Genomic DNA, 24,238 nt, shown 5'->3' on the forward strand with positions numbered 1-24,238 from the left:
ACATCGATATAAATTATGAATACCTCTTGTACTGCAGAAGATCAAGGTGCTTAAATTTGAGCTGTGGTATTCATTCATTTTGTTAGCAGCACATTCTGCAAAGCATTACATCAGAGGAAATGCTGTATGAGATACGTAGTTGGATTAGTAGCACTATGAAGGTTTTAATCATGTTACTCTAAATATTTTTTATTATAGTAAAGTATTTTATTAATTGCAATTGTGAAAAATGATGAATAATTTTTCATATTTGTTATGCCAGACTGATGAATGAGTTTTGACTGTGTAAGATTATCTTGAAGGATAATTTCAGGGAATGGCAACAAAATGAAAGCTCATAGTTATCAAAGCCGAGGTTAATAATGATAACTTATAACTTCTTGGATACAGTCATTAGCCTTTCTTATACTGACTGTTTTCATCTGGTAGTATGCATGACTTTTCTTTTTTTGGAAGATTAAACAACTCTCGTAGTATCACTTTCCAGACAACTCACATAGCATCACTTTCCAGGAGCTTTATCATGAAGAATGTGAGAGTGTGTGCATTATGTTTGCCTCCATCCCCAACTTTTCCGAGTTCTACGTAGAGCTGGAATCTAACAATGAAGGTGTGGAGTGTTTGCGCCTCCTTAATGAAATCATTGCGGATTTTGACGAGCTGCTGAAGGAGGAACGTTTCAAGTGGATAGAAAAAATTAAATCTACTGGAGCCACTTATATGGCAGCTTCAGGTAACATATGTTCAGTTTTATCAGTACTTTCGTTCTTCCAAAACTAACACCATGTTATCAATACGTACTGTATGAGATTTTTGTTTCTTATCTGTCTCGGCTACTGAATAATACAGCTCCACTTCAGTATACAGCTTAAGATTTTTGGAAAATACCAAATTATTTAACGCAGTAAATAGTGTGTATATACATAACAGATTTGTTATATCTCACCACTGATAAATGAGGGGACAAAATTCTAGAAGAGTGGAATCATAGAGGGCTTTGCCTCAATGTTTATATATCTCATATGGAATTTTCTTACAGTTGTTTATTGTTGTTGGAGCCTGTCATAATGAAATGTATCTTTCTGTTTAATATTTTGTATCTTTCTTTTTAATATGTTGAGCTACAGTTTTCAGTTCACATTTCCTTTTAAATTAGTATTAAGATATTACTGTATTGCACACAGGTCTTACGAAAGCTTCCAGAGATTTGAAAAATTACAGCCATGTAACTGCCATGGCAGACTACGCTTTGCGACTGAGAGATCAGTTAGAATACGTAAATGAACATTCCTTCAATAATTTCAAAATAAGAATAGGTAAGTAGTGTAACCTTCCACATAAACTAACCTTTTTAAGTTAGTAGTAGGCTACAATATATTTGAGAAGTTAAATATTTTACCATTTTAATGTATGTCACAAATGCAAATATATGTAATCAACATACGGTAATCATTAGTGAGTATATAGAGTGGTCTTTTCAATTTCTCTGTATGTATATTTTATATTATGTATGCAAAAACCCAACAGGAGAGGAAACATAATTCACTTATTTAGCTTCTACCAAAAGAGAAAAGAAGGGGCCTAATAATAGGATCTAACCTGTCCTGCATCCTCAAAGGAAAGCTTTTAGCATCAAGCAAAACAGATACATGTAGGAAGAAAATGTCTTTCTTAATAGTCTGAAGGAAAATAATCCAGGAATTTTGGATCCTCAGAGAAGAGGGTTTATTTAGAAAGGGGCTTTCTCTTTTATAGCACAGAGAAGCAATGACTGAAATTATGCCTGCAGAAGCTAAGTTGTGAAAAAGCTTCAGGAGAGTGTCACAAAATTAGAGGCCTTGATATATTTAGTTGGGTCAAAAAGGGAATCGAGAGAGAATTCTTAAATAAAGTAGGAATATTGAATATGTACTGGTAGTACTGATATGGTTTTTCACTTCTGTATAGTTAGTCATGAATAAGAAAGTGTCTTGGTTTAAGTTTCAATTATGTATTTGTCTTCCTTTTTTTTACAGGTATAAATATAGGTCCAGTTGTTGCAGGAGTCATTGGTGCGAGAAAACCCCAGTATGATATTTGGGGTAATGCTGTAAATGTTGCTTCCAGGATGGATTCCACTGGGGAACTTGATAAGATACAGGTATAGTTTTGTGAGAGGTTAATCTTCTGTAATAAATAGCCAAATACAAAATAGTATGATATCAGTTTGAACAAACCAGTTACCAGTGAATTAGGTGGGGTTTATTTATGTTGCTATTTATGCTGTATATAAGAGGTAATTTTAGTATTTCTGAGTTCTTTGAAGGCGCAATGGATTTAAAAATAGGAAACTTGTAGAAAAGTAAAAGATTGTATGTTCAATACTACATATGAAATGAGTTTTATCTCCTGTTTAAACATAAATTAAAAATTTTGGGGCCTGTGAAGTCATCTGAAGTTCCTCTTCCCTACAACCACAAAAAATTAATGATACTTCATTGTTTATATTAGTACTACATATTACAGAATTATGAAAATATGCATGCCATCCTAACATCCACAGTTTGGTTAAGATACTATCTGTGACAATTATCATTTTAGCTAAAGGTGACATTCAACAGATGGGCATGGTTACAGGCGAAATGTTGTTCCGTCCTAGTAGAACTCAGGCTACACATATTCTTAGGAGAATCATACAGGAGAGTGAGAATTTCATGTGAAAGAATTTTTCCAAGGGTCCTGGTGTCTATTTTGTTTGGCATTATAGGATTAGACGTTACATAGTTTTGGGAACCAAGACCTTATGCTGGGTTTAATTCCCAGATTACTGGGTTTTCAGTTTCTATAAAGTATTGTGTTCCCTAAGAGCTCTGTGTAGACTTTTTGGTTAGCCCTAGGTCAGAGTCTTGTTAGATGTCAAGTTTCTTCTCAGAATTGCTTAGCTTCACTCATTGCCACTGAAAGCTTTGTCCATTATGATGGCTGGGATTGCATTGTTGTTAAGTGCAGGCTCTTATTTACTGAGGAAATGCATTTTTCTTAGTGCTGTACTAATCAAAATGACTTTTGTTTTAATGTTAACTTGTATATTTATTACTTATGGACTTAAGAATCTATTTTAATTTCTGTATGTGGGCCAACGTAATGTATCTTAGTCTCCCTAGAACCTATTTAAAGTTAGCCGTGAAATGGAATGCAACTGGCCACTAGATCTTTTGTTTTGGTTTATTAGTATCTTTGATATTTCCTCTGTATATCTGCATAGGCTATGCTCTTTTAATAATATAATTATTATTAATCCATGAAGTTAATTTAAATTCTCACAATAACTACTCCTTGCAGGTAACACAAGAAGTGTATCAAATATTACATAAAAAAGGTTATCCTCTCACCTGCCGGGGACCAATCAAAGTAAAAGGAAAAGGCGATATGGTAACATATTTTCTTACCGGGAAGAGTCATGATGTTATTGAGGAAGACTGTCCTCCTTCAACTCCAAAAGATGCATCAGAAAATCACACGTAGATATAGAATAATTTTAGAGCTGCAAAATTACACCACTTCAATCATCAAGTGAAGTGACAGATGTATAATTAATGCCATTAGGACAAGCAATAAGTAATTTAAAGTACCAAGAAAATATTAAATTCTGCAGTCTGGTAGATTCTGGATAGAATTTATCTAAAGAAACTGACGTGGACTGGAATACACTGGACATCCAGTTATTATTCTCATGCCGTGTATCACTTGTGTAGTATATACGGAAATGTTAGTTTTTTGACAATGTATCCCTGTCCTTACTTTCGTCTACTATTCTTGTACAGTGTGTATAAAAAAATCTGAAGTTACTCTGTAAAACCCATCATTTCTTTGAGGGTGCTAATCAGTACATAATCTTTCTTGCTCAGAAGATTAGTAAAAGCTACTTTATATATTATTGATTTATGCCAAATTCTAGGATATAAATGGGAAAATATGTACATATTTCCAAGAGTTGAATTTGAGTGATTACTGAATATAGCTCCAAAATATATTTTCACCAAAAATGCCAAGTCAATAAGAATCAGAAATATGCTTTGACTGCTTGAGCATTTGGTTGTGGTAGAATTAAAAGTAATTTAATTTTTAATTTTACAGTCTTATCAATCTTTTAGATATGAACTGTTTGTATTTTATAAACAGAATTTCAGAGGTCTGGATAAACTAATCCTTTATAATAATAATATAAACAAATTCTTTTATTTTGAGACATGACTAGTTTTTTTAAGTTTCCTTAAAACTACGTGCGTATTGGGTAATTTTGATGATTGCGTCATTTATGAGTTCAATATACAAATGTGGGATTTTAGTTCAGTCTTCAAATTATTCATATCATTTCCAGGTAGAGCCCACATATTAAATTTTTACTAGTTGAGCTACTCTAATATTTCTGTTCATAGAAGTGTTGGTATAATTCTGAATGTGAAGAGTTTAGACTAAATCATCAGTGACTAATTACCTCAAGTTTTATGTAAGGATATTAACTGCATCTTTAATGCTCAAATTTTCAACACACTATTATTTTATGGGGGAATTTTTCCTTGGTGAAATTATATTCATCTTTCATCTTATAAAAATAAATTAGCATTCTGTTATGCAAATGTGTTAAGGTTATGTACAGTAATAATACTTGCTTGGAAAATTAAATTTTGAAAAGGGCTTCTGTTACCCTTGTGGTTTCTGCTTAGTTTATTTAGATTTTTTTTTATTCTAGTCATGCACAATATATCCATTTTATGTGCCCATCATTTTGTTACTTTTGCTTTTAATTTACTAATAATTCACAGTGGTTTTAGTGGGAAGATAAAACCAGATACTTTATACAGAATTGCATTTTTGCTGTTCCTGGTAATATATATGGAAGAGAACTTGACTTACCTGCTGTTAGTGTAGGATATTGTTTTAAGGAGTCCTGTATGCCACTCTGAACTAACTTTATGATTCACAGAAAGTAGATTTAACATATTTTATTCTCCGAGAGATTGGAATTCACATACTACCTGTACAAAGCAATGTTCATTTTGCTTATTCATTAAGAATAACAAGAATCAGGTGGTTATTAAATAGTATTATAATTTGGATTTTTTTCCAAGCTGATGTAATAAATCACAAGATTCCAAAGATTTTTCGTCTACAAATGTCTATGTTAAGTGATGTGAGCTTGCTTATACTTTGTGCTTAACTTTCAATGTTCATTTTCAGAAGCATTTTACTCTATTCAGATTCTCCTTGTGGAGAGCTTTTGTGAAATGCATATTTTAGGTAATTGTCCATTAAATTACTTATTGCATATTCCATTCAAATCATCATTGATTTTTATTTTAAAAAAAAGAAGAAAAGTACATTTCTGGGCTCGGCCGTGTCGCTCCGTGAAATAAGTCCGTTTAGCGTTATTTCTAGTAAAATATTGCTATAATACCAGAGAACTGCTAAATTGGACATGTCAGAACTCTCTGACTCGTTCACCTATAAAAAAAGGTGTCGGTATAAACCTGGGGCCCTTTTATGTTCACTGATTAGGTTTTGCAAGAATATGATTATGTAATCCTGTATGTACCAGTAACTAAATTCTTTTGACACACATTGCCATTGGTAATAAATTAAGGGAGAACATAGTATTATACTAATGAGATGTTATCAGTGTACTTCATCATATTTTTCTCAATAGTACTGAAAATATTTTTGAGGAATTTTACTGGATAGCTAAAAAGCTGCACACTTTTGACATGTACTGTATTGTACTGTACATGATATTTCTCTCCGTCCAACATTTTGTACAGATTTGCTAACCATGCAATGCCTGGACTAAACTTTCCAGGTCTGTATTGTAGTTCATCAAATTATTGATCAAGGAAAACTGTCTTAAAACCTTGTAGTTGTTGCTAGTACGTACTATAAACGTTTAACAGATGTTGTCCACATATCACAAAGCTCTACAAAATTGGATATGGTTATATGTAGCTTCCACTCCTGATTTGCACAAGATCTTCCAGATATTCCTTGTCTGTCTTCATGCTTTTTAGTCTAAATCTTGTTTAATTTTATTAGCACAGTATAATGTTTAGAGAAAGGAAATGTTTTTGTAAGTTAGTTCTATATGCATTAAGGGCTTATCTTTTTAGCAACCATTTTTTTGTCAACCATTTTTTTGTCATATTTTTCACCAATTTAAACAAATTGCTTTGTCATATTTTCAAGCTTACCTACAATTCTTAATGTACCAGTAGCATGATTAGTTACTGACTCACCCCTGTGCCAGGGAGCCATTGTTGAAGTACAGTACTAATATGCATTGGTCAACTTCATGTAATTCATATTTGTAGTTGCAGGAGCAATCTCTTTATTACCAAAGTTATTATTACCAGGAATAACAAGATTTGCCGTAGCATATTTCACAGTTAGCTTTGCATGTATGTTTGCCAAGATTTTGAATGGTGATATTTCTCAAATTCTTTAAGAATGATTTATTGAATCACAGGGCATTATGAAATCATTTTAACCTGCTATTACTAGTTTGTTTTCATTTTATTGAGTTGATGATAGTATATGTGAAGTGTATGGAGCATCATGACAAGAATCAAACGGTGCATAGAGGAATTTTTCCTTGTAGAGATAAACTCGTCTTTCGAGACAAAGGGCCTCGAATATTTTATGATCTGCGAAGCATATTTTGATACCAATGGTATAACAAATTTTGCAAAGAGAATACAGTATGCCATTTAGATTTTGATTGCCAAACTGTATGTGCATAATAGGTTACTATATAGCTTAGAATATGTGCCAATTTTAATCATGAGTGAAATATTTTAATTCATTATTCACATTATGTAACAATGCAGAGATAATGCCTAACTTTGTGTAATTGGTTGTGATGTTCAGTATATGTTAATAAGTTTTTATTAATCTTAACATTAACAGTATACATAGTGATAGAATTTTGACTGAAGGAAATAATAAAAATGTCTTTCGTATTAAGCTACAGCTGTCAACAGATCTTTGTAGACTACATACATTAGTGAAATTGGCAGTTTGAAGGTTTCACAAAGTGATTCAGCACAATTAGTAGTAGCTTATAGAAGGAAACATGTTCACAATACTTTTTTATTGTAGCTGAAGTGAAGAGTAAATTTGTTAACTACTTTTGTAGTTAGGATAATACAGTATTGTAATACAGTAGTAATGGAAAGTAGTTAGTTTCGTAACAAAATTTTAATGAAGGTCAGGTACATTGTAAATATTACAATAGAGGCCAAGAAGGGTAAATTTAGTAGAATATTATATCCAAGGAAGTGTGCTTTACACCCAAAATCTGTATTTCCTGCAACACGTACATAATAATGACCATTGGATTTTCTTGTTTTTTTATTTTTGGAGAAGTGCTTTCTTGCGTCAGTCCATTGGCAAGACATTGACATACTAGAGTACACAGATTGCCATACTGTACTTCTCCAAGCATTATACAAAGATTTTATTTAAACTTGTATTGAATTTAAGAAAGATAAATCAGCTGCCTATTCTTCGAAAGATGCTGAGAAATGCATAAGTTATTGTTTTCAATTTGTAGTGCAGTACATACAAATAGTTTCAGTTGTTGACATGCAACAGGACAGTTAGATGGTAAACACTGAAATGATATGTCATTTTTGAGTAGAAGTGTTTTGACCAACAGCATTATGTGTAGGTGGTTGTCAGTATTAAACGTTATATGATATGATTATGTATTTGGCATCAGTAATATGGAATACTGCCCCAGAACTCCCTCCTGTGGTTTTCAAATATTACAAAGATTCTTTATAACACTGACTGATTTGTATTTATATAGTTTTGCCACAAAAATGAAGTGATGCCATGAAATAAAGTGTACTGTATACAGAGTAGAAGTAAATAAACATATGAGGCATGTAGTTCAACTGAAGAGAAAACTAATTTGTTTTATAAATGAAGTAATAGTGGTGAAGTACATTATAAATATTTCGTATTCTTTAACAGAGCTGCCAGCTATGAAATATTAGTGTAGAAGAGTTCCACGACTACAATTTAACTTTGATAATTACTGCAGTCACTATATCTAGAAGGATAAAGCAATCTGGTTTATCAGCAAGTCTTTAAGGATGAGGTTGTTAGCCAAGCCCTTTATCTTGACCCCAGCATTTACTGATACACATTTGCAGGGCGACAGAAAAATGACCCATGGACTTAGAAATTTGAATTCATCATTGCATTACTCAGCCAAGGACCCACTTTGGCTGACTAGTATGTAGCATATATGTATATATGTAGTACATATAAACACCAGTATTCCCTCGATGAACCACATAGTGCAGTATACACTATCTGCAAAGTGATGTTATCCACAAGCAACTGCAACCCCCAAAATTATACTTGGATAAATATGGTTGGAAATGCTGCCTGTGTAGAAATATACAATGGTAATATTGTTAATAGTTCATATAGCACACTGAGAAAGAAGTAGTATTGTGGGTAACTAGGTTGGGATTTGTGGGAGGGCCAGGAAAGCTGAGAGGATAGGGCTGAATGGGTCCTCATCGGCATGAGAGCTTTCGCAACTGTTATCGGCTTAAAATCATTCTTGAGTAGCTGATATAGATGTGTTATGACTACAATACTGCCAGGTATAAGCTTCACAGGTGGGGGAGCACTTATGTGCTTTGGGAGCTTTTGCGACTGTTATTGGCTCCAGTGCAACAATGCCATACATCATTTTCTTTACCAGGTTCAAGTGGCTGATGTCATGACTACATCATAGGAGCTTCTTCCTCACATTGGTTGTATGCAAAGATGCCAGCACTTGCTGCAAAGTGGACTCTGCTTTGTCCAGTTGTGTGTTGTTTCCCTGTAATTGCATTTTGTATAGTTGCTGTGTTTACCCTGCATCACAGTCTGCTCCATCAGTTTTGTGGCATATGTGGGTGTTCCAGCAGTTATTGCAGGTGCTGTTTTTGCTGTGTATGTGTGTGGCATTGTGTATTGTGTGTATGGCCTGGCCCCATCACCTCCCAAGATGGCTAAGAAGGTGTTGATACTTCAGAAGAGCTGGAAATCATTGAGAGGATTGATGCCAGCTGATCCATGACCAAGTACACTATATTAGAGTGTCCTTGGAGGGCATCAAGAACACAGCCAGCTTTGGGAAGACAACATCCAGGAGTGAGGCCTGCAAGGTCATGGCCAGGCCCCACCATGAGGAGATTAAACTGTCAGCCTTCATCTAGTTTTGACAACAGAGATCATCTGGAATGCATATGCAGTGCTGAGTTGAAGGTTGAAGGTCAGTTGCTTTGGTTCAAAATTCAACGTGACCTTTGTCACCTTTCCAACAAGAAGATTCCTGGTGAAGGCTTTTGGCAGAAGTTGAAAGACTTGACAAAAAAAGGAGGTTTTTGAAGGCTGATGAAAAAGGTACAGTATTTTATCACGCTTTGCCCACTAACACCTTGGCTGATGAGAAGGAATAGAACAACCAGAACAAAGCTCTTGAACCAACACTTGCATGCTTTGTTATGTGCAAATGCCTCTGTTAACTATTGTTGCAAACAAGTATTTGGACATGCAAAGCAACCCTACACCTTGCATGGGTTGATGAGTACTTAAGCCTCCCAGTGATTTGGTATTACTGTACAAGGCTTAGGCATGGTTCATTGTCAAGATTGTCTCTGGTTGGTCCATAACCACTTTTGTAAACCACATTCATATTCGCCATCAGACACATTACTTGGTTGAAGGCTGTGCTTCACATCAACAGTACATCTGTACATCCTTCCACAACCCAGATGGTTGGTGACAAAGGTTATATTAGGATCAAGTTTTTGCCTCTTAAAACAACTGCCCTTATTCAACCGATGACCAGTGTGTTGATATTGCAACAAAACAGCTGTGCTGGAGGAAGTTCCTGGAGGAGGTGATGGTGGTGTTTGAGGATGGGGAGAAGGATCTATGTAGATACAGGGGGAGCAGACCCTGGAGAATCTTCAAAAGTATTCACTGAAGTCTGCCACCTACCACTCGCAGATGCTTGGGAGGACGACATCATGCACACCTTAGAGAATGCATGGCACCATATCCTCAAGGGGGAAGAAGGCCTGATCAACTTTGAGATTTTGATGTCGAAAACTGTTGTGGCAAGCTCATGTAGGTAGTCTACAATGTTTTTAAGGCTGACATGAGAGTTTCTGGATAATGATGATGGTGATGCTGGCTTCCAGCTGATGTCCGACAATGAAATAGCTGCTGCAGTTGTTGCTGTTGAGCTGGAGAAGGAAGTCATTAAAGACAACAACAGTATCGATGATGATACTCATGCACACCCAGTCCTGACTTAAGTTAAGTATATCTTAGATTTACCAGATCACTGACCTGATTAACAGCTCTCCTAGGGCTGGCCCAAAGGATTAAATGTTTTTACGTGGCTAGGAACCAATTGGTCACCTAGCAACAGGACCTACAGCTTATTGTGGGATCTGAACCACATTATGTATATCGAGAAATTAATTTCTTCCTCCAAAAATAAATTCCTCTGATTCCGCATTGGCTGAGAATCGAACTTCGGACACCAGATTGGTAGCCAAACGCAAAAACCACTTGTCCAAAGAGGAGCTTAGTCCCAACTTAAAAAAGATGTGGAGGATCTACGATAAATTCATTGAACTGACAGAAAAAACCCAATGTTGACTACAGCTGTTTCATTAAGGCAGTGGAGTTTGCTGAAGGAGCTTGAGAATGCAGCAGGTAGTGGTTGTAAAACAGAATTTTTGTTCTTTTCATCAGTTTCCTCAAGAGCTTCTTCAAACTTTTGACCAACATGTACCCAAGTCTATTGCCATCCACTTCTTTGGTAATTTGGTTATGGTCATTGAGCTTGGAAACACAAGCCAACACTTCAGCAGTCTTTGTTGACATGACAGGTTCTCTGCCGCCTCTATCAACATACCTTAACACCTCCTCTGACCAGTTTGCCACTTTGTGACCTGAAGGAACAGGAGCTGGAGGAGGAGGATGGGAAGGAATTGTAAACCTTATTTACAAGTTTTTCAAGTCCAGCCCACATAAAAAAACCCAACTCTCTGTACAGTGTACAGGCGTTCCCCGGCTTACGACAGGGGTTCCGTACTTGAGACACTTTTAATGTTTTAGGTTTATTAAAAACTATGTAAACTGCATTTTTCAAAAGAAAACCTTCAAATATTGATTATTTTGCATTTTTGGAGTAATATTTCTTCTGCCAGATTGGTGTCGTAAGAATTGTAACCCTGGAAACGTGTCATAAACCTGGAAATAATTTCTGATTAATATAATTGAAAAGCATTGTAACCTCGGAATGTCGTAAGCCGAACCCGTCATAAGCTGGGGACTGCCTGTATTTTGTGTTGTTAATAAGCATAAATACAGCACTGTGTAGTGCACAATTGGAAAAAAGGGTACCAATTTGTTGTATTATATCTTTAGTTTTTTTTTTTTTTTTTTTTTTTTTTTTTTTTTTTTTTTTTTACTTTATCCCCAGATTTCTTGAATTCTCTTTTACCGTATCCCCAAATTTCCAGTATCCTCAAGAGCCTTGAATGTATTATTGTGGATAATCAAGGGAATGCTTGTGTACACACACACACACACACACACACACACACATATATACCATTTTATGTATTTCCATATATGTGACATGCATGTAAATCCAATAATCATTACTACAAAATACACGATAGCAAACAATTGCTATTTTAGACTTTAATTAGTAGAAATTCTTTATCTTAGTAAAGACAGCCATTAGAAATAGACAACACATGTAATAGTGAAGATTTCGTCAAGCCACTTTTTTTTTTTATTACCTTGCCATACCATTTTCTATAGATATGAGGAGGTAACGTAGTGACCTGCCTTCACCTACAAGAAGTCCAGCCCTAAAGGAAACAAGAAGAGGGAGGGGAAAGATGAGAATAAGGGGTGAGGGGGCTGACCTCAAACAACAATGAAATAGAACTAGGACTGGTGGAATTGAGCAGTTTAGAGAGATGAGCATCAGTAATACCTTCTTCAGAGTGCCTTTATTGGTAGAGTGCTGCTCTAGAACTCTTTCAGGGTAACTTTGGATTTGACAGGGTGAAGGGAAATACATACATATAAGGAATGACAAGCTAAGCACAAAGGAATTATTGCTTTCTTCGTGAGAGTCAGTTCAAATGAAATATATTCCCCACATATAACAAAAGTTGTTAGGAAAAGAGCAAGCTTAATTTGACTAGCATTCATGGTGAACATAATAGTTCCACAAAATTTTAAAAAATAGATACTGTATATCAAAGAAATCACCTCATTCTTATTAAGGTAGGGACTTTTCAAAACTTAGAAGTAGAAAAGTCCTTAAATCTTTGAGAGCTGAAATTCTTGCATTCCTCACACTTGATTTAGGTCAAGCATAGTTGTTCGGTAATGTCACTCTTTGATAAGAGAAAGAGATATTAGGTGTTCCAACTGCATATGATCTCATGAACGGTAAAATGTATTGTTACATTGTTAAAAGCAGGAATTTCATCTGGGAAAAATATTTTCCTGTAGCATCTTCCTTTAAATTGCCAAGATAGTACAGCATTTGGATTATTACTGTTAAATGAAGAGAAACTGTGGAACCACAAAACTTAAAAGAATTAGCAATTAAGAAAAAGTGTTTGATTTACTGTTAGTTTTGTTTTTGCTTGAAAGTAACCTTCCAATGCCTGATCTTGCTACGCGAATCTCCTCTTGGTGGCTACTTTCATATGGGCCATTTTGCACAACTGTAGTACCATTTGTCAAGTACAGTGTTCCCCCCGTATTCGCGGGGGATGCGTACCAGACCCCCCCGTGAATAGTTAGAATCCGCGAATGTTTGGAACCCCTATAAAAGCGCTAAAAACAGCCTATTTCGTTAGTTAAAACTTAAGAAAAACCACTAAAAATTTTCATACTTGGTTTTTTTAATAGTTTTATCACAAAAAGTGCATTTTATGATGAAATTGATCACAAGAACCAGGAATTTGTGGATATTTCTCATAGAAAAATACCGCGAATAATGCAGGGAAACGTTCCCGAGAGAAATCCGCGAATGTGTGAGTCCGCGAATCCGGAGAACGCGAATACGGGGGGTCCACTGTACTATAGTCGATTCACTTAAGGTAGATTCTTGTTTGGCGGCCTCTGATTGTCTGGTAGCGAGAGGTAGGCCGGTCACTCAGTGTCTCATTGTTTTCGTCAGTGGCTTAGAAAACTAGCAATATATTGATATTTCTTCAATTATCTCACACTTTGCTCAAAATAAGAAAGTTTTGGTCATACCATATGATTCGGTATTAATTGTACAACTAAGTCATCTTTTCCTGAAACCAATAAGATACAACGGAAAGGAATTACATAAAAATGAAGAGAGAAGCATTTAGTTCTTCATACCTGTTTTTAGTTATCATCGCATTTTGCATCATTAATGCAATCAAGATAAAATAAAACTTTTGTTTTAATACAACAAATTCACCATGAATACGCTGGTGCTTTCAGTTTTTAGATGCGTGTAATATGTGAAGAGAAAATGAAGAATATGTCCTATTATGTTGCATCCGTAAATGATTCAAGTTTGACAGTATTGATGAGAGAATGTGCTCTGCAAAAAATCTGCGCTTGTCGTCTCAGCGAGAGATTTGAGTTGCCAATTAGCGATAAAGAAAGTTGCAGTTTCGACAATATTTACGATCTTACATCATTACCTTTACTGTAAATAAATACACAGAATTCACATTATGACTGTCGAACATTTTCAATCCAATATCATATAGTATGTCTGGATATATCCGATAAGGAAAAAAATAATGATAATCAGATGGATGTAGTATCTGGTATCGCTAGCACAGATCTAGGCTGGCTGCAGGGAATTCAGTCCAGCAAAGAAGTTGAACTCTGTGGACAGACTTCGAATAACCACTGGTTCCATGCAACGTAAAAAGACCATACAAACAAACACTCTTCAACTCTGCCTAAGCTTTAATCAGAAAGAGATATTAGAGACTAATTTGAGTTATATGAAATAATAGTCTCTGTGAACAACAAAGAATTGAGAAAGATTGACTTCCTTTCAGGCTGAATCAAGTATGGATGCCATATTCTTCGTTTTCTTTTCACATATTATACGCATCTAAAATCTGAAAGCACTAGTGTATTCAGGGTGATTTTATGGTTTAAATTATCATGATCGCATTAATGATGCAAAATCCAATGATAAATAAAGAGGGGTATAAAGAATTGAATGCTTTGCTTTTACCCCCTTGTAATTCCTTTGTGTTTTATCTTATTGATTTCAGGAAAATATGACTTAGTTGTATGATTAATACCTTATTCTTTGGTATGACCAAAACTTTCCTATCTTTTGCAAAATGTGAGATAAATGAAGAAATATAAACATATTGCTAGTTTTTAGGCTACAAACAAAAATATGACACACTGAGCGACCAGCTTACATCCCGGTACCAGCCAATCAGAGGCAGCCAAACAAACGTCTCGTAGGCCAAAGAATCTACCCTAAGTGAATCAACTATAGTGAATCATATAAATACATTACTTAACATTCATTTATGGAAATTCATTGCCACTGTGTAAAATGATGTTGTATCAGTATGGGAAAACTTTGATCAATAAAAACATGAGTTGTGTGGCAGTTCACATTTAATAGCAAGGATGTTCGGTTATGTTACTACGTACTATTTAGAAAATCATGAATATATACGTATAGTATTAGCAAACAAATGGTATGTAATTCATCTGTTATTCAGCTATTACCAAATTATCTAGCACAAAAGTTGTAGTTTATATGTAGTTACATTGATAGATTTCTCCAGTAGTTCTACCTTTTTGAGAAGTTACTTCATTGTAGTGAAGAAACAAGGGATGGTTCTGTAACAAAGGTTCAAATAACGCATAGTAACTTTTTCTGATTCTTTGTTACCATAATCTTTGCACTTACATTTCAAAGTAATCCAGATACAAAAATGCTGATTAACTCTTGATCTTATACAAATATCAGTTTAATACAGGTGGCCACTTTAATGCAGGATAAATCTTATCTGACTTTTCACCTGATTACAAAGATGTCCCCCTTTGGTTGTATAGCTTATCAGCTCTTCTTATCCTGACAGGCTTTGGAAAACATAAAAAGCTTTTTTTTCAGCAGGAAAATTTATATGCAGTGGTTGATGTACTAATTTCATTATGCTTTAGCATTTTATAAAGTTATTCCAGTAAAATACTGAGAGGAATTTGAGAACCTAAAATAGTTTCCCTCCTGATCACTTAAAAAGTTAAAAAAGTGGAAGAAAGAAATTTACATGTACGTTTGTTTACAGCCAGAGCACCCAAGTAGGGTGGATTTCCTCACAAAGTTCCTTCACTCGTATGAGATCTACAAAAAGATATTCAATACTTTTTTATATTTACACAACTGACTCGGTGATAGTATTTTCATCTGGTGTCTTAGGAAGCTGGTACATGAAGATGTTAATTAAGCATATCTTCCACAATGGGAATGTTGTGAGATAGCTTAATGCAATGGAACTATTGTTTTAAGATGTTATATTTTTGTAGAATAATTAATCATCCGCTCTTTCCTCCGTCTTGAAAGCATTATTCTCTGTGAGTTGGCAGCTCTGTATTGCATAATATTACAATAATTTTGTTTTGTTTTGACATTACTTTTGCTCAAAGAGTCTCTCACTCATAGATTACAATTACATTATGGCCAGTGATAGTCATTGCAAGATGAATATAATGTAGCTTTTATGTGGATCTGAATGATTCTGTGTTAAAATAACTGATATATGTTTATAAATGCTTCTACCATTTTCTATTGTATATAGTGAATCGCCATTGCAAATCAGACTTCACTGAAACATGTACCTTACTTGGAAGGACATAGCTCATTACTGTATTATGCCTTCTGTAAATATGTAAATAAGAGTTTATATGTGCAGATATTCTCTCCTTCGGCATAAGATTTATAGTAATTTCATTAGTGTACATAATAATAGACCACTGTAACATAGAGACATTATACGCATTTTGACTACAGTACTGTATACTGTATGAGCAAGGATATCCATTGAAATATAAGTACGTATTATGTATTTTTATTATGATGTATATAATGTGGACAGTGAAAAGTCATAATTTCATTGTTCTGTAAATTGATTTCTCCAAACATTTAGCAACTGATATTTTTACTTGCAATAAACTGAAATTATACACTAACTGTAAGGATGTGGCGTGATAGTTTTAAGTTTAAATATTGTCATTATTATTATGTATACTGTAGTCACTTCTAAATTTTAGCTTTAAACTGCTCGTTTGTCAAGTGTTTTGGTTCTATGGAAAATTATACGTAAGCCATGTTTTCCCTTACGTACAGTAGATATTTACATCCAGTTGTCTATGGGGTGACTCGATGAGATTACATCCCATTCAGTGTTTTACGTTTAACATACGTTTTAAAGTAGTAGTCTCAAATGTGAGAGTGAGATGCAAATACAACATAGTGTTTTAATCATTAATATTGTTGCTATCAGTTGTATTTTTTATTATTGTGATGTTATTAGTACTATTATTATTGTTAATGATTTTCTATTATTGTAGTGACAGAGTATGCTTCTTTTATATTTTATCATGTTTGATTATTTTGTATCAAGGGTCAGTTTTAGTTTTCACTTGTAATCCTAGGCTAAAGATAACACATTTTTGCTTTTATGCACAACTTAAGGGGTGAGATTTCTATCCCTACAGAAGGATGTCAGTTAAGAATGTGTGGATTCATAAAAAGTTATTACAAGAAAGTGGAGTTCCATTTAGTTCTTTGATATTCTCCTCTGCTGTCAATAGAATGTCTAAATAGAATTTGAGTTCCTTTATTCCTCAACATAAGTGGCTAGTGTTCACAAACACATCCTAATATTTTGTATCCTTTGTTTGCCACTGGTGGAAGAAATAAATCATGCTAAGTGGCAAAAACATATTGGTGAAGCATTAGCTGTGGTCATTGAGCAAGGGTGCACTGTCCCAAACAGAAAGAGAATACGTTCACCATACCTTTCCATTTTTCTGTCCATCAGGATTTGATGCAGGTATTGTGTCTAAAAATAAACCTGAGTATTTTGGTACTGTAGTCTTATGCGTCATCTTTGTTGAAAAGTTTAGTCTAGGTTACATCAGAAATGCATATTGCATTATTGTTTTCATTTACACCGAGTTATTATGAAGTCAAATTATTCAAGTCACATTCTGTTAAAGAACTGTTGCTTTGCATGCTTTGGTGGAGGATACCAACCATCATAATCCCTGTGTGTGATGATGGAGGCCAGATGCATTCAGCTTGTTATGCAATCAATATTCCTTCTGATATGTCTGATGAAGGACGCTTGGCCTCTGTTATTTAACCCCCTAAAAAGAACAGTTTGGCATCAGGAGACTAATATTGATCATTTCTCCTTCCAGCTTTGGCAAGGCATACCACCATTCAAAATTCAACTAAACTTTGTTTTTTTTCTGTATTACAAAATAAAGACTAGTTTTTTATGTCATAGTACACTTCAACTAGTTGCTAAGGGGAAGCTTTTTCTATCACTGTATGATTCCTAGGTTTTCTTCCATGTCAGTATAGTAAGTATTCAGCAGACAGGTATAAGACATTAGATTTTATTTTCAGAAACATGCTCATTTTATAAATCAGTTCCCAAATTTTGTCATCTGAAATTTGCATTTTACTGCATGTGGAATGAACTTACAGCAAGTATCCTTTGGGCCTGCCCTGTGAAAGGTAAATTAGCTCAGTGGTCTGGTTATTAAAGATAATAATGACATACAGCAAGTGAAATAATGAGTTACTTCTTATGGATAACTTGGTATTAACTCACCCATAGTTTGTATCATTTGGTATGGTTTACTTTTCACCAACAACTGCCACAAAGTATATAAAACATGGGTTTGTATATTAGAAAGCATTAAGATTGTTCTAAAACTTATAGATATTTTGTTTGATTACATAACAGAATCTGTCATTGTGCTTAAGCCATGAACAAGGTTAAACAAGCATGAAGGTTCACCAATCCTTAAAGGGCAACATTGAGAGAGCAACATGAGGGAGACATGTTGCATACTTGATAAGGCTGTCAAAACTAGTCCATCTGCAAAAGGATTTCTTGTTTGTTATTTGTGTACATACTACTATATCTGGTTCCAGTGTCGAGGGGTTTCATTTTGTTCAGATGTTTAGATGAATTTCCAATCATTGTAAAATACCAAGGTAAAAAATTATCTGCTAGTCTGATATCATGGAAATATTGTAATGATACAATAGTTATACTTATATGACTGTATTCACTCACAAAATATTATCTTATGTTTTCAAGGACCCTTATTTGCCATACTTGAAATTTGGATTCAGGAATAATTTTCTTAAACTAGCTCTTTTGTCATGTCAGTATGGAGTGTGGTTAAGTTATGATTTAATGGTTTATTATGGAATCTCCTTTCATGTCATATATGGTTTATATGATGTATAGCAAGTATGGTCTGAGAAATTGTTTGGATTACATCATGAATATTATCTATAGCTTTCTTCACAACACTGGTTTGTTTACCTTAATGCTTATCTATTGCACTTTGTAAAAAAAAAAGAGAAATTTTCTCAGTGACTTGTAAATTCTGTCTAGATTTGTGGTTCATTGTTTTTTTTATAATACGTAGTAGTCTCTGGGGCCCATCTTTGCACCAGTTCTTGTATTAAATCTTTTCTTAAAAAGTTTTCTTGCTGGCTTGCTCACATTTCTTGTCATGTAAAGAAACTAAGATACTTCTAGGAGGTCATTATCACTAATCTTGTGCTTATTTGTTAGAAAGAAAATAAAGAAAACTTCTTTTAAAATGGAGGTACTGTTTATGTGCAGTAAATTTACATAAGCCTATCAATACATTTGAGTATCATGTATAGTGAAAGGTAAAATTAATCAAAATTGCCTTGTAGTCTTCGGGTAGAATACTTGATTAGCCACACTGCAAAACTTTTAATATATGTATATTACTGAAGCTATGTGAGGTTAAGTAAAAAACAGTTCTTTGTGAAGGTACATGTGTTGAAATGTAATTATTGTAAGTCAGGAAAAAAGGAGTTAGAATTTCACTTATCATGAAATATTTGATCACATCTACAATGCTTGTACACAAATTTACTTTACATAAATACACATTGCTTTCATGATCTGAAAAAAATGAAGGATTGATGTTCTAGAAGAGTTCATTAAAGGAATATTATTATTATTGTTATTTGGTTAAACTACTAAACAGTAATAGATAATAATTGTGCATTGATAGGCTCTTGTTTTACCAGGATCTGGTCATTTTTTTCAGATTAGAAAAGTTTCATCATCACCAGTAATATATGGTTATAATGATGGAGAGCACTTTCTAACAAAAAGTTGTGGTTTTTTAAAGATCACCGACTGCTTTTTGTTTTCCTTTTATTGAAATTTTATAATATTCGTATTTTAGTTATTCAAATGTATGAAATATTGATATTTTTCTAGTTATGCCAGCATAATAGACAGGGTTGAATTATGGAGTGGAGGCAGAAGGTCATTTTTGTGGTGTTCACTTATTATGTTTGAAAGGATTTGGATTACATGAAGAAGATATATAAAATGAAGAGGGATAATGACCAGCAAAAACTGGCCAAGCTACCTTTACTTACAGAGATCGAAAAAATATTCACAGTGCTTGTAATCCATCATTATCCATAGCGTTGATACTGCTTTAGGTAAGTTTGAACGTTGTATTATTACATTGAATATAGGGAACTCACTGAAGGCATTGAAATTGTCTCTTATGCAAGCTGATTGCTCGCTATGCTGAAACTCATATTTGGTGTTAGGGTCCTTCAGTGAACACTGGAGTTCATAAAACTTTTTTATTTAGATAAAAATGTGTATCTTACACCGGAAATGTCTGCATAATGACAGGCACAGTAAAATTAACTTTTTAAGTAACTTTTAAACTATCAGGCTACAGTATTGCTTCGTTGAATCCAAGTTCCCAGAGGGTACTATTCACCTTTGTAACTTTTCTTTTTATAGATCATTTGTGTTTTCTTGTAAAAGCAACCTAAAGAGATGGGTTTAAAATATATACCACCCTTTCATCCATATACTATATATGTACTGTATAAGGAATTCCTGGATATATAGGAAAATGATGCACTTAGCATCGAGTGTAGTATAAGCAGACCACACATAAATATTTTCATGGATATCCTATAATGTTGGAAGGTAAAAATGTTACATTATATAAATATCAGCCTCTGTATTTAGTGAATAGATTACAGAAAGTTAATACGTAAATGGGACCATGTAGTTGCTTTTTATGGGAGTAAAAATGTAAGATAAAATTCAGAGCATTTTAGTAAGTTGTCAGGAAATGTAGATGATATTGTCTCTATCATTAATCATTCTTCTTGGTTAAAATTATATAATATTTTTTTAGTATGCTGTAATTAGTATTTACTCTCACCTCACTCTTTCAGTTCATATATTAGAATAATGTCTCCTTTCATGTAGATATTGTATATGTAGTTTCATTTCTGTGTAGATTACCAAAAACCAAATCTGAAGTGTACATGTTAAAAGATACTACCTATGGAGTATGTGTACTGTCATATACTTTAGAGAGGATATTTAAAAGCTGTGCTGCGGTTTTCTCCTCTTCATACACACTTGACAACAAGGGCTTCGATCCTTTCCTTTTGGCGCTGAATGTTTTCTAGCTCCCTGGTTTCTGTAATTATGTAATATGCATATATTTTTGTATACATTAGATCAAGTTGATATCAGTATTGTCACCTGTTTGCTTGTCTTTCACTTAACTCAGCTTACAACTCTTTTTCCAGAAATTACAGATATGATTTAAATTCAAGTTACTGTGTCGCATTTTATAAATGTTACAAAACTGAATGTTGAATTTAATTTATACCAAGGGAGTGCATATGCCCAGCCATGCACTGGACCTGAGTTTGCAGGCAGATAAATGATTACTGGTAATTTTTGTTCTTTGAAATTTGTATATCATATTCTGCTACAAAATAATTTAATATTTTTTGTATTTTATGTATGTTAAAGAATGTGTAAATATGAGAAAGTATTGTATCTTTACATTTGTCCTCATCCATTGTCTTCCTATTGTTTATGTACGTACTGAAGAATTTATAGAGAGAAATTTAAACAAGCATAATTTTTTAATGGTTACTGTATTGTAGTTTGGGACATGATTTGTATGATATTTTCTACTTTGTACTTATAGTTCTTATATTTTAGTTCTCTTCCTTCACTGCTTTCACTTACCACCAATGTTTTCACTTACCTTCTAACTTTTAGTGACAAATGTACATAGTGCTGAACTTTTCCAGACGCTATCCTCTTCATAGAATTCTATCACTTGAAGAAATAGAGCGGCTATCCAAAGACATGTTCCAATCCCCAGAATGCTATATGTTTAAGATAATTCATATGGAGATATATTTTATTATTTTTAATGGTTCATTATGGCTTGGTTGAGATTTTGCTGGCAAAGCTGCGAGTTTACATCACAGCAGCATCATACCATTCATTCTTTACTACCGGAGACTTTTTGATATTTAGATTTCCAGGAAGAGAATAGCATAAAAGAAATCCAGGTTCTGATTGTATTAGTCCCAGAAATTAGACTACTTTGAACTTAAACATCTAGCAATAATGCTGATAAGCACTTTGATGTATTAAAAATGTAAACATTTGCTATGTGTTGTTCTGCAGATGTATAGTACTGTAATCAGTTTTTATACATTTCAGAGTACTATAATAATAACAATAATAATGATAATAATAATGTGAAAAAAATTAGCAATCATCAGTAAAATCTCGTGGCATATTAACCAGAAGCCAGTTTGGTTTAACCAGTTTGAAATCCAGTATAGTATACTCTTTCAGATGTAATCTTCTTGATATTCATTTTCTCCCTTTAAAACTAGAAATGCATTTGTGCCATTGGAATTTGCTTCCCTCATTTTTCTGACTGTATGTCCAATAAGTTGCTTATTATTCAGAATTGGCAGGAGACTCAGAGTTCATCATCTTAAGAGTTCTTGTTCCAGTACAATATACTTAACCAGAAATTTTTAATACATTCTACAGTATTTACTATTAAAAGTTTTCTATGTAAAAAAAATTCAGTTCTGTGCATGAAATGAATGTTTGGAGTTAGCAGCTATAAGAATAAAGCAGAATAAAATACCAGGATGATGGTTAAGATTATTATAACAATTAGATGTTAGGTATTTATCAATATTTTTTTTACTGTCCTTCCACCAATGGGGCACAATTGATAGCGGACAGATAATGAGATTGCTTAACCCGCTTCTATTATCAGGCAATCTTATGGATTTTGAGTTTATTTTTATTTGTACTTGAAAATGGCTCTTCATTTAGGCTTCATGCTCGAATCACAACTTCCATCACTGCCTGAAGGCTGTTTAAAATGCATGTCCTTAATCAGATTAGCATGTTTATACTTTTGACCCTGAATGGGAATGTAACTGCATTCCGTTACTTAAGGAGAGTAGAGTTATGGAAGTTCTGTACTGATGAATTCAGGTCTTGCACAAAGCTTTGTCAAATGGTGCAGTTGATTTGCTTAGAAGTTTGGTTACCACTAGAGAATGTTGCATGTTGCATATATTATTTAAGAAAATTAAGAGTACTTTTGAGTTATGTACTACACACTAATTGCTAAAGTTTGTACTTGAATGTTGTACCTAATATTTACAGCTTTCAGTTTGTACGCTATAATAGTTCATTTTAGCTTAAAGGAAAACCAGTTTTCATGAGTATATGTTCTCTCCAGTGATGTCAAAACTAGCATTCAAGATCCACTGGGAAAGTAATCCATTTGTTGATAACATGTACAGCTTTCATTGGATGACCATCTTTCAGTGATAATAAACAGCAAATATTTATAAAACTGATCATCAGAAGTTTTTTACACTATTTCAGATAGTGTGCAGTATATTGTCTTCAGCTTCACCCTTCATTCTTGCGTGTGGTTGAGGGAAGAGGGTGAATAGAGTCATAAAATATAAGAAGAGTCCTTTGACCAGTAGTCATCCAAGAGATCAGTACACGAAATTAACAAAAATGGGATACAGAAAGCTATGTGCAGTTTAGATCTTGGCGAATAGGCTGATTATTATTATCATGTTTTAAAACGTGCATATACTCCCTATCTAAGATACTGGGTAGCAGAATGCCTCTGTCTGAAAAGCATAATTTTGTTTTGTAAATTTTCATCCTATACTATTTATTTTCTTCTGTGACTTTGGGTTTTGTCTGAGCAAAAATGTGTCTTTGTACAGTGCTTTTCCAAAGCCCTTGTATCTGCATAGTATATCAAATTTCACCTTCCAAATAACTGTTGCCTATTACATCAAAATATGGTTACTGTAGATGTTCTAAAATTGTAAATATATATAAAAAAAGAGTAAGATTTCTAATGCAATTCTCTTAGATTCATAAACCTAAGGGAATAGAACAAGACAGGAGAGGTGTATATTTTGAGAAAAATAAAGTATATGAGAATATAAGAAAATTATGGGATTCCTTCCTTTTGATGTTGTGCGTCTCTGTAGGCTTAATTTTATATGTAAGTGTGGTGACTTTAAACTATGAAACCATATGGTAATGAGGCATTTTGGAAAGTCATACCCACATTTATTAAAGGCATATTTTTGTACATCAAATGTATGAATATATTCTAATGATATGTGTTTTCCAAATATAACAAAAATAAAGTATAGTATAATACTAGTCCTATGAAAGTAACTCCTTTCCATCCCAACCCACTGACCTTATGTTCCTGTAATGTGTTGGCTCCAACAATTTCTGAATAAATGGATACATGTATCCAAAGCCTTATGATAGTATTTTCCTATCCTTGTTTATCTTGCAAAATAAAATAAAAAGTAAAACAAGCCAATTTAGACTTCAGGTTTTGTATGGAAAATCTTACCACATTTTCACGTTTGCTAATTTACAGGTAACTAGGTAATTATTCAGCAAAATGACATGAGAAGATTGAGATTTAGAAGACGTTATTCATTTAATTTGTGAGGCAGTCATTGTGA

General features: G+C 33.8%; 1 protein-coding gene across 2 annotated transcripts in view; it reads left to right on the forward strand.

Annotated features, from left to right (window-relative positions):
* LOC135223704 (adenylate cyclase type 6-like) overlaps positions 1-24,029 on the forward strand; it is an 891,429-nt gene extending 867,400 nt beyond the window's left edge. For both annotated transcript variants that reach the window (XM_064262427.1, XM_064262428.1), the window contains exons 18-21: positions 514-733; positions 1,185-1,316; positions 2,016-2,140; positions 3,322-24,029. In XM_064262427.1, the coding sequence (XP_064118497.1) occupies positions 514-733; positions 1,185-1,316; positions 2,016-2,140; positions 3,322-3,504 (660 nt within the window). In that variant the 3' untranslated portion in view covers positions 3,505-24,029. The remainder of the gene's footprint in view (positions 1-513; positions 734-1,184; positions 1,317-2,015; positions 2,141-3,321) is intronic.
* The last annotated feature ends 209 nt before the right edge of the window (positions 24,030-24,238 follow it).

Source organism: Macrobrachium nipponense, chromosome 10 (genome assembly GCF_015104395.2).
Source record: "Macrobrachium nipponense isolate FS-2020 chromosome 10, ASM1510439v2, whole genome shotgun sequence".
NCBI classification, from domain to species: domain Eukaryota; kingdom Metazoa; phylum Arthropoda; class Malacostraca; order Decapoda; family Palaemonidae; genus Macrobrachium; species Macrobrachium nipponense.